The sequence below is a fragment of the Erithacus rubecula genome (assembly GCF_903797595.1).
Source record: "Erithacus rubecula genome assembly, chromosome: 10".
NCBI lineage: Eukaryota > Metazoa > Chordata > Aves > Passeriformes > Muscicapidae > Erithacus > Erithacus rubecula.
The window spans coordinates 2,422,607-2,434,704 of NC_136662.1; the positions used below are offsets into that span (position 1 = coordinate 2,422,607).

General features: G+C 39.0%; 1 protein-coding gene across 2 annotated transcripts in view; it reads right to left on the reverse strand.

Moving 5' to 3' along the window:
* The window catches only part of PATJ (PATJ crumbs cell polarity complex component), a 128,054-nt gene that overhangs the window by 103,929 nt on the left and 12,027 nt on the right, over nt 1–12,098 (reverse strand). For both annotated transcript variants that reach the window (XM_079313976.1, XM_079313975.1), the window contains exons 9-13: nt 11,336–11,424; nt 9,942–10,080; nt 5,120–5,196; nt 2,689–2,745; nt 1,161–1,295 (exon numbers count right to left, since the gene is read on the reverse strand). In XM_079313976.1, coding sequence (XP_079170102.1) covers nt 1,161–1,295; nt 2,689–2,745; nt 5,120–5,196; nt 9,942–10,080; nt 11,336–11,424 — 497 coding nt within the window. The remainder of the gene's footprint in view (nt 1–1,160; nt 1,296–2,688; nt 2,746–5,119; nt 5,197–9,941; nt 10,081–11,335; nt 11,425–12,098) is intronic.

The following is a 12,098-nucleotide window of genomic DNA, read 5'->3' on the forward strand; positions in this document are numbered from 1 at the left end:
TGGGGTTTTTTTCCCAACTATGGAGTGGCAAAAAATTTACACTCACTAGGTCTGGACATGCCTGTGAACTGAATTCTGAGTAGAGAGTAATATGAACTGTTAAATACACATAATTAAAGTTTCCTAAGTTACTCTACAGCACTGCATTATTGCTTTTCATATAAAATTTTTTTTGTTTAGTGGCCAAGCAATTTAAATGACACTTCCAGCCTTCCATTAATCCCTTCCTTCAGGAATCAAAATTTCCTCCATTAAGCAATAAGAACATGTTCTAGGTCTTAGTGATATCAGTATAAATGTTTGATGTAAGAGGGTGAAGAAGTAAAAGCAAAATAACTGTACACCTAACAAATCAATCTTTCAGAAGGCCTAATTCTGTTCCCATTAAATGTTCTTTGCATCCACTAAAAAAAAGGTTCAAATATCAAAATATTCCACAAGGAGTAAGCATGCAATAAGAAATTAATGTCTTTTCACTTGCAGGCTGAGATACCAATGGATACATGTACATATACACACACACACAAAATAGGAATTGTTTTAATTTTGTCAAATAATTATTTTTTTCCTGAGAAAATAGGTCTGGTGTGACTCTAAGAACTCCAAAGCTGCCTCAATACTTCTTTATACAAAATGCTTCTTTATACAAAATACTTCTTTATACATTTAAACAAACTGATGTATTTGCTCATACACACAAATATCTTTCAACACTCAACAAAAAAGTTTTATTGTGTAACTGAAACCACTGTTCCTAAGACTGTTGTAAATTTTTTAGGGGTGACAAATATTCAGAAAGATTATCCACCACAAAAGCTAAAGCCAAATTGTGCAAAAGACTGAGCCACAGGACTACAAATAATTCAACACAAATATTATCTCTGCCCTTGTAACTCTTGATACTGGTGTTAAAACATTTCAGGAAAAATGCCCATGAAGTCACTGAGAGGTCACAAGAAATTGACTTTTTCTCCATAAATGTGGAAGAAGTGAAGAAAATTAATGTGAATTCCAGCTCTGCTTCCACAACTAACTCTGGAATAATTCTATTGCACACACAGCAGCCAAGCTAGAACTTCAGAGAAGCATTTTAAGAAGGCAAAACAAACAGTAAATACATAATTTTTATTTTTGTGGGGGATCTGTTTTATTTTTTTTACCTCCAGCAGTTCATCCTCCAGTTGCAGAGTACCAAGGATTGCAGGTGGGCCATCTGCAGCAATGGATGAGATATAGTGATGTCCATCAAAAGTGTCCAGCTCAACTCCTAATCTCAGAGTGTGGATGGGTAACAGCTGCCAAAAGGTAAATATAAGTAAGTATTTAAGTATAAATCTTTATCTGCCTTGATAAAACAGATTTAGGATTCAGTAGCTCAACAAAATGAACCAAATCCACAGTAAGATGATTAAATGTTCACAGTGACCTCACCTTGTGTTACAGCACAACTGTGCTTGCACAAATAAAAACAAGCAGTCTGCTCTTTGGGGGAAAATGCAATTTGAACTGTGTCAAATCATTAAAATTAATGGAAAAATACAGACAGAAGAACCACCCAAAAGGTGAGCTGTCAACAAATCACAGAATGGTTTGGGTTGGAAGGCACCTTCAGCATCATCCAGTTCCAACCCCTCTTCCATGGGATTGGAGCAAAACAAAAATAAAAGAAATAGAAATAAAGAAAGGAATATAATAAATTCTATAATTGCCCTAAAATCTCACTACAAGATCACCTCTCTTACTCCTTTGGGAGCTACACTACTTTGAGGTAGAAAAATATCCATGAAGTGTTCTCTGTAAGTAATTACTAAAACTGACATCCTTTTTTTCTGCAAGGGGAAATCATTGATTTTTTGTCAGCCTTTTCCCACTGGGACTCCCTAATTTGGAATTTTCTCTAGGAAACTCCAACCCTCAGTGCCTAAAGTCTGCTGATATTAGGAAAAGTGTAATAAAAGTGATATACTTTCCAGAAAAGACAGAAGAAATTATGGCAACTTGGGGAGATGATCAGCAGGAGCTGCCCCTTCAGTTTGGACATTTTCTGGCTTTTTCTTATTGGAGTTCAAACACTGACTATCCTACTTCCCAAATTATTCTGGATATTCAAATAAAAAGAGAAATCCAGTGATCCACAGCATTCCTTCACAGCCATATCTGATCATGACTTTATGGCCCTTCCCCACATATTTGTGTGCCCACAAATATATAAATGCATCACCTTTAAAAACCTCTTTTCCACAATACTAATGCAGGTATCTTGAAAATCTCTTGGAAGTGAAATTCATTTAAGATCTGACAATTTACATGAATTACTCATCCCTTTCCCTGTGCCAGGATCACTACAGCAAAATCCTCTGTGGGACAAAAACATTTTCAGCAGAGTTTCATCCTCTGCTCCATTCTGTACCATTAAATACCCCAAAATTTAGGGTTTATGTGCATGGTTTGAGGGTGGCTTTTTGTTCATTGAGGGTTTGGTAATGAACTGTTAAAAGGTTCATTTGCCTATGCTATGAAAAGGTACTGGATCACTCCAGAAGATAAGCAGAATACTGGCAGCCTATTTTGGAAAACACAGAGCCACAAAACCACTGAATTCCTGAAACACATCTGGAATTGTGTCAGGCCCTCCCAGGATTACCCTGCCAACATATACCATGAAGGAAACCACCATGCAAGTCTTACCTTTGAGTACTTCTGGAGCTCTGAATCATCCTTAAAGGGCATATCTACATTCACAACCTAAAAATTGGACATCAGAACATTTTTCAACAGCAGGACAATAAAGACTTTATCAGAATGATGAAATTCTGGCAAAAAAAAAACAACCTCACAAGCAAAATAAACCATACTTAAACAATGTCACATTGATGCAAAATAATTTTAAACAAATGTTAGAAAAATCTTTCAGGCACAGAACATTTACAAGTAGGAATGTGGTGATTATGCACTATTAGCAGACTCCAATATTATCCTATTCCTGGAGCCCAAATGCCAATTTTAGTCAAGTTCAGTAATCCTGTGTAAGCACAAAATGCCATTATGTTTGACACAAATACCCACACAGACTTGCCAATCAGAATTTGAAAGTATGACAGCTTAAGTTGTTACCTCAGGCTATAGTGCAGCCATCTCCCATCCAGGCTAACCCACCAACTTCTGTTGCTAACATGGTTTGAAATACATAACTTTAATTACCAAATGGGAATGGAAAGTGGGTTATTTAAACCAGGGACAGGAAATCCATTCAGGTTTTTTTTTTTCAAGATTCATAAAATGACCATATTCACCACCAGTTTTCTTGTATTGTCCCTCCTTAACATGACAGATTTATCTGTAACCTTAGAAGGCTATTTACTCTAATTTTAAATGTAATTAAGATAAAATCATAGAATAGTTTGGGTTGGAAGAGACCTTAAAGATCATTTAGTTCCAATCTATAGCCCAAGGTTGGAATTTCAACTGAAATTGAAATTGAATTTCAACTAAAATTCAACTGAAGTCGAATGTTTAAAGGAAAGCTACACTTTGTAGACCTGAAAAAAGCAGAGCCTTGCAAAAAAAAACAGGTAACTTTTATTTGAAAACTTTCAGTTTAATAAAGACTAGACTTATGGATTAATTTTAAACAGGGCTTCCAACATGCCTTTCCTGACAGACTGACCCCATTTCATGGGTAACTAAATGGATTTATGACTGCTAACTCCTCAGCCTGACTGACACCACACAGTCCCTGTTTGGGATCTCATCTCCTTCCACTGCCACCACAAAGGACCATCAGCACAGAAGCCACCAGGGCCACCAACCCCTCTCTTCAAACAGCTATTTCCTCTCAAGACAAAAGCTCCTGAGAGAATCCTGTAGGTGAATCCTTTGGGGTGAGTTCTGGGGGCTGAGTCAGGATGGTGTGACACAGGGTATCACTGGCTGGACTCAAACTGGACACTGCTGAACACAGGAGGGAGGCACAGGGAACCAGAACCCAAAAAATGACTTTCAAAATGGGATGTCAGGAGAGTTCCCTTCTATTATTCAAGAGCCCCCATTGTTAACATTCCCACTGCTGACATTTCACCGGCGGCGGCTGCAGAAGGATTGGGAAGGGCTGGATTCACCAGCTAAGCAGGATTTCATCCTCTGTGGGAAGTGTGATAGTGCTCAGGGAGGCAACATCAGCCCTTGGAAATGTAAGGGTGGGAATACCAAGCAACTGAAGTGGGCAGCCAAACAGATTTATTGCAGCACGTACATAATCTCACACAGGCTTCAGATGTTAAAGGAGCGCTAATGGAAAGAAGGGAAGCCAGTTTCTCAAGGCAATTCTTAAAGCTACTTTAAATCTCCCAGAGAGTGACTGGAAGGATGGCTACTCCAAGTAGTAAAAATAAGTGTCTCTAAATCAACTGGACAAGCATTGCAAAGACAAACAGGGCATTTTCTTGGTGCTGGTGAGAATTTTTTTAAGGCTTTGGAATGAACGCTGTCCGGAGTCTTTTATCTGTACTCGCTGGCTCACCCAGCACTGAAAAGTGAATTACAATTTCCATCAACTCCTTGTGACAATTCATCAAAACAATCTTTTGCTAGGCAATTATTTAATAGGAAGTGAAGAAATATCTACTAGACACTGGCACCACAAAGTTACACTATTGAGAATTACTTTGTATTTTCCCAGCGTGTTTGAAAATCATTCTTTCATTCTTTAGATAAAATTGTAAGATTCTTCTGAAAACAGAAGCTCTATACTGAGCCTTTTTTTTATGCAGTGCCCAGTAAAACAAATAGATCATGAATTCAATAATAAAAATGCCATATATTTTAAGTGGCTGCTGTGATGCAGACTTAACAAGACAGCTGATTTCCTTAAATCACTGTTCCTGTCTCATGTTTGTGTAGCAATAGTATCTATATAAACAGAATAAAATAAGAGGGTAACAAATCCCCCAACTCATTATAACATAGATTTCAGCCCTGATGTTACAGGAAAGAAAATCTGATGTTACTGATCTGTTCCAAACACTGAACTGTTCTATAAGCAGCCTGTAATGCTAAGCTCACAGATCTGTAATTTAAAGAAATAACATTCATGAATGTAGTTTATTGAAATAAAACATACCATAACTTCATATTCTGGTCCCAGCAGGTTTTCCCACTTGGATTTCAGCTCATGTGCTGCAGGGAGTGGGACTCTTCCTAAATATGAAAGTGAATATTAAATTTACAAGCATATTGTACATTCAGAAGTACATTTACTTCTAAATACTCCAATAAAAATTCAGTGTAAATAAAAGATTAGAGGGAATAATCCCCAAAAGGGAAGTGCATTAAGCTGAGTCTATCAAACAGCACAAATCAAAAACGTCTTTCTTAGGAAAACAATGCAGAATGTCAGCTCCTGTAAAAGTGTGATTTATTCAGCTGAGAGGCAGAAGAGGTGATGCTTGGTGATGAGATGTGAGTTCTGTACCATGCAGAACTGTAAATAAATCATTCTTTCAGGCTGCAAAACAAATTTCACACGGCTTCATCATTTGTTGCTGTAAAAGTGCTTCCCACTCAGGGAAACAGCATCTCCCACCCAAATGAGCCCCCTTAAGAAGGAAAACACCTGACAAGATATTGCTGCTATCAAGGAGCTGTGTCAGCACAATGCAGGCACAGACTTTATTTATACATTTGGCAGGTATAAAGCCTTGTCTACTTTAATTAGGCCAGTAAGTAACATGAGCTTTAATATAAGCTCCAGTTCTAAACCAGTCTTCCGTGGGAACTTGGCTATCTTGACATTTATATCTTTTCAGCTTTCTTACTTATGCAACCAAGGCAGTTGGTTACAGTCCTGTAAGACAATTTGACAGAGCTAGACAGCAGAAAATGACTGGCTGCCCTGTGTTTGACCTCAGCCAGAAGCTCAGCTCACATATAAAGTTCCAAGCTGGAGCAATGTGTAACTGGTAAGAATCAAGCTCTACAGCAAATTCCATCCAGCAGCGACAGCAGCAGCATCTGGGGGCTGAATTACCAAAAACTGGAGGGTTTTTTTTTTTTCCCCCTTGGATGAGTGCAGTAGTTTGTCAGATGTCTAGACAAGGCACAGACCACTGTGTCCCCTGAAATTGGGAATGTAAAGCACAAGCTCACGTTCTGCACAGGAGCAGTGAGTAAAATACCTCGGGGAGGGGGGAACTGTGGAGACACCACGAGGAGCTCTGAGCCCACCTAGGAGCAAAAACCTGCACAAATGGCACTGTCAAGCTGCCTCTGCTTTCAACACCTTCACAGACTGCAAAGATAAAGCTCTGCAATACAATCCTCATTACACACTTGTATAACTTTGAAGTTTTCCACTCAATAAAAACAAAGATTAAAGTTTGCTTCTGTGACAACACAGCCCACCTCTGTATCTCTCCAGCTCACTTTCAGCCGTGCCAGACAGGCAAATTCTGTCTGATCTGCACTGAGAAACCACACTGCTTGTATCACTTAGAAATATCCAGAGGATTTTCAACCTACAGGCTCAAGCAGACACATATCTGAGAATTCCAGCAATCCTGATAGCTGTTTTCTGCTACCAAAAACACACCCCACCAAGATTAGGAACTTGGGTTTGTAAATACAGCCCACAGTTGTTTCTGAAATAAATTATCTCCTTAAAAGATAATGAGAAGACAAATGGTCCTAAAATTTTCAACTGCTAGTTAAGGTTTTTTAACTTAATTGGAAATTAAAGTTTCTAATGTGTGACTTATAATCAAGCACAGGTTGATCACTGTCTTTACTTCTCAACTGTATCAAAACCAGAGCACCAATGCATTCTTCTGCTCTTCCATTTGCAGAAAAACAGAGGGGCAGAAATTCCTGAGCCTCTTTTTCTACTATTACAGAGAGTTACAACAGTGTGAACACACAGGACCTAAGCACCTGTAATCCCCTGAGCAGCCAAATATAGATTTTAAGGTTCACCAGGAGTAATGAATCTCAGGGTCAAGCTCAAAGTTCAGTTCAGCAACTGTAAGCTGTGTTCAGCTGGCTGAATACAAATTTTTTTGTCACTTCCAAAACACATTGCCAAAATCTACGAGTTGTTCAGAGCAGGTGCTGATGCACGCCTCCATTTGAAGTTTTCCCCTTTCTTTCTTTCAAATACACTTTGAAGTCTCTGCTTGTAACTTCCTTAGAACTGTGGAAATGCAGGCTGAAGGGATTTGGATTGAATATATTCAATTCCAGTGGCATCACTCAATTCACTTACAATGTTCCTTTTTCCCCAAACAGCTTTTTCCACATGGCAGCTAATAGGAAATTTCTTTCTAGTCTCTCATCCAGCTGAATTCCTCATGACCTGACATATGTACCATGTCTTCCATAATGTGCAAGGCCTCAGAAATGAAAACACTTCCCAGGGACAGCTTTCATTAGCAACAACTTTTCAGCATATTTAGCCTGTCCTTCTGCCTGCTCTTCCAGGCAGTTTTTCATTTCTAATTAGCAAGCACGGAGAAGAAACCACAAACGTATTGTAAAAATCATCTTTTCTGATCAGAACTGTCAGCTTGTTCAAATCTGGGATCTCTTTTTCTCAGCTCCCTCCTGCTCTCACAAAGTTACCACACAAGGGTGTGCACTGTGCTTTTCATTAAAGCCCTCCCTTTACCTGCCCTGCTGCTGGGGCTTTTCCCCCAGCCATCCCTTAAACTCCTGACTCCCAGCATTGTCCCTCTGGGCTCTGAGTGCTCCTGCAGGCAGGATGGAGCAGTTCTGCCCAGCCTGCAGGCTTGCAGAGGCAGCTGTTAAATTCATTGCCTGCACTCTGCTAGCACTGAGTTTCAGGCCTCGTGCACGTTGCAGCTCAAACCCTGCTGCCTTTGTACTGCTGAAGCATGGCTTTGCCTGGCAAGAATTACTATTTAATACCTCCCCAGGAAACACAATTTAATAAGAATTTCACACAACTGGGCTTAAAGGGAAGTAATACGCATTTTATAAGACACACTTTTTGCATTAAACTTCTCAAAGCTTTTCCAGAGTTTAATCAGAGCCTTAAATTAGCAGTATTTACTTTAGCACCATCATAATGAAGTGCCCATCACCACATCCAAAATAAGCACCTATCTTTGGAATTTAAAGTTGGCCATTAAATTCTGTTCCAAGGTGAAATCTCATACATCGTATTTCTGCAGGAGTAAAATATGCATGGAAGTCCCACAGTAAAACAAACTGAGTAAGTGACACAGGACAGACAAAGTGTTGCTCTTTTCCAGCCTCTGTCATAGCAAAACAATGCTTTGAGAACCTCAACTCTCAGCTACTCAACCACCTCTGTTCTGGCTTCCTATTTCTGGGAACATGCAAAAGTCACAACAAAGGATGTCTGGTTACAAGGCTTGGACAGAAAAGTAAAACAGAATGGAATATAGGAACTGCTACATTTCTCTCGTTTCCAGGTTGTCTTTAATACTGACAGATCTTCAACAATCACAGCAAATTGCTATTCATTGACAGCCGTAATTTAGAATCCTCTATTACATCTACATGTCTTAGAAACTACAAGGCATAAGGATAATTTATGCTGACTTTAACACAAGCTGTATAAATTCACCCAGAAGTTCCTGTAGAGGAGCCCAGAAATCTGTGGGGGAATTGAAGATTCTGGAAAGATCTCCAGCTTTGGTTCCAAACTCAGCTAAAACCCAGAGCAGCCCATGCCTTTGTGACCTGCCCCTGTGTCTGAATGCTTTTTGTTAAAAAAATGCCTTTTCTGAACTCCAGCTATTGGGTCTTTACACCCAAGACACAAGTTCTGATGAAGCTACTGCAGTGCCAGAAGAGCAAACTGCAGCATGTTCAGAGATGTGGTATAGGAAAACAGCAGAATATTATGAAAATACTCTGCAGGAGTCTAAGATGTGTGAGGGCAGGAAGACCACAGAATCATAAAGGCAGAAGATCTCTAAGATTATCAAACCATGGAGATGGGTATGACTGAGGTAACACTGATCAGGGAATAAATATGAATTCCCTGCAGTCCCATCAGCAGGCTGGTGCAGGGCCCTGGCAGCAGAGGAGGATGATAAATAAAGTCTCTCAGGAGAAAACTGCAGGCAGGACACATCAGGTCATCAGTGCAGGAGCAGGACCACAAAGAGGAATCACTGAGCTGAAGGCTTTGAGCTCTCCAGAGTTAATGAGAGTCATTCCTGAGTACTGAAAGAGCTGCATCTCCACTGAATGTGATCTTAAAAATACCCTCCCTAAGCAAAGGGGACCACTGCTGACTGGAAAAGGGGAGATTTTCTGCAAGGAAGAAGATCCAGAGAATTATAGACCCTGAGATATCACAGAATCCACTCTCAGCAGACCTGTGGACAGTGCTACAATCTGGGGACAGGGTGGGGTGAAAGAGTTGGAGCTTTACTTCAGAAAGCATTGCAGGGCAAAAGCTAAAGCTGGAGTGAGCCATGACAGCCCATCAGTGCTGAAAATGGATTAAAGATGGGAGCCATAAAGATGGGTAGATATCCTATCCACCTGCTTGGTGTAGACCCTGCTGCTTTTCATTGTGAAGATTTTTCTTCTGTTCTTGTTTTCCCTCATTCTTAGTGGCCACACTAATCCCTACAGCTCCAGGGAACAGTTGGCTGCACTGTGAAAACAGGTGAAAAAAACCCAAATACATGCTGCAAAATATAGGAGGTAATAACACCACCTCACTAATTCTTTCCTTTTTTATGGTGGGCTGGCAACACAGGAGTTTAGCACTGAATTTTCCTGAATCTCTCATTTTAGCTTCTTTCCATTCCTCCTTTAAGTATCTTAATTTCCTACAGTGCACCATAAAAAAACCTGAGGATCGTGTGGTGTCCAGTCCTAAACTATTAAATGAGGTAACTGCAAATTGAGTGAAAAAATAAAATCAGCTGCTAGAAAAAAAGAATTACCTCTATCTGGAGGTGTTTCTGAAGGAACAGGAAAGGCAGGTTTCCTTCTCAGCAAGGTGAGACGTACAGTCTGCCCTGTGTTCCTCAGTGCCTCTACCACTTCTTGGTTGGTAAAATTCTGTATGTTGACTCCATCAACCTAAAACAAGAAAATTGTAGCAAATAACAGTTAATTGTGCTGTATTCTTAGGCTGTGTTGTGGAGTACCAGAGGCTGTAAGCAACAGCCATGTTATTTAGTGCAGGAATTACAGGGTTACTCTCCCAAGACAGCAATATTTGCAAAACAATCCCATTAAATCTGTTACATTTCACTGATGAGAATTTATTTCCAAAATGTGTTTTAAAAGGAAACACAACAGTAATTTCTTCTTTCTGCTTTCATGGGGACAACTACAAAACAGAATTTACTAACCTGATACAAGTATGCACAAATTGCTCCTTAATTTTATTTTTTTTTTGCTTACTGAAACCAGCTTGACAAGGACTGTGGATGAAGTTCCAAGCAGAGTATCCAGCCTAGAACTCTGTTAATTCATTATCACTGCTGGTTTTCTCATGGATTTCCAACATGTCCCACACAAGCCTCTACAAACAGCTGTTTGTATAATCAACCCTAAACAGCCCAATTCTTACATTATCAGATATTTTAATTTACACCCAAAATGTTCTGTTCACCTCACTGTCAGATCATGCATCACAGGGCCTTTCCTGTAGATAAAAGGTTATATTAATTTTTGCTTTCACAGAGGAGAAGCTGACTTTGGAAAGTCTGGCATGGCACACATTTTAGAAGTAATTTAAAATCATATCTCTATAAATATTATCTCTTAAAACAAAAACACTGTGGAATTCATTCCTGCTTGTGCTGTGAATGCAAAATTGGCTATTATTCAATTCACTGTTATTCAATGGTTTTTCCATTTTTCTACACATAAAGCTTGGGCTTTTAAATCTAAATTGTGACCATTAACATTTTGATTGTACCCACACTACACAGCCATTAAGGAACACAAACAATGTGCTACATCTTGCAGAATCTTAACAATCCTCAAATCACATTCAATTCAAGGAGAAGTTAATGCTGCTCATCTTTACTGCAGGCCAAAAGCCAAGATTCTCCACTCTGAACCACTTTAATCCAAATGCTTGCCTCTTTCACAGTTAACTACTATTTACTACTTCTTTGAATATAAAATAATACTTTAACCACAGCAAGCCAAAGCTCATTTCTGTCACGAGCCTACCTAAACAAACACCAACCACCAAATTATTTCTTCTCCAAAGCAGAGGAGGTTTAATTAATTTTAGAAAGTCTTTACTATGATGTTCTTCTAACAGAGATGTGAAATGTATTAGTTTTACAGCAATATACAAGCACAGTATTTTACTTACAGCAACAATTTTGTCATGAACATGAATTTGGCCATTGTGGTCAGCAGCACTACCAGGTATTATATTTTTCACAAAAATCCCTGAAGGTTCTGTTGGGGGGGAAAGAGAAACAAGTCACTGCATTAACCCAATTTGATTCTTTTCTTATTAAGAGTTTTGATTCCAGCCTTTTTCACACACTTCCTTCTGCCCATAAAGTGATGATTCTGCAAACCACCACCATCTGCACGTTACCACTCCCACAGCCTGACACAAAACTGAGGATCTCTGGTGGAGAAAAAAAAATAAAAAATAACCAGCACTGACACAACCACCTGTAGACTGACCTCAAATTTTTTTTTCCTTAAAATGGCTCACAAAAGGAAACCTCCTCCATGGATTCATCCTTGTGCTTACCCAGGCTTTAAACCACAATCACTTAAATCCATGCTGCGTTTGATTTCAATAGGACTAACTAAGCTAAAAGTAAAGTATGTGCTTAAGGACTTTGATCAGGACTTCAATCATCTTACAGCTAAAGAATTTAGTACTTTAAATCTTAATGAAAAAGGATTTTTCTTTAAAAAAAAAAAAAAAAAAAAGAAAAGAGAAACATGGAAATCAGAAAAGCTGTCTTTTGTCATGTTTGCAGTTTGATTATTAATTCTAGCTTCCAATGAGAAGGAGGAAATAAAAACAAAGAAAAAAAATTCCCAAATCCTGAAACACTAACAATTCCCTTTCACAAACTCCCACTAAATACAAGATGCTGATCTGTAATTCC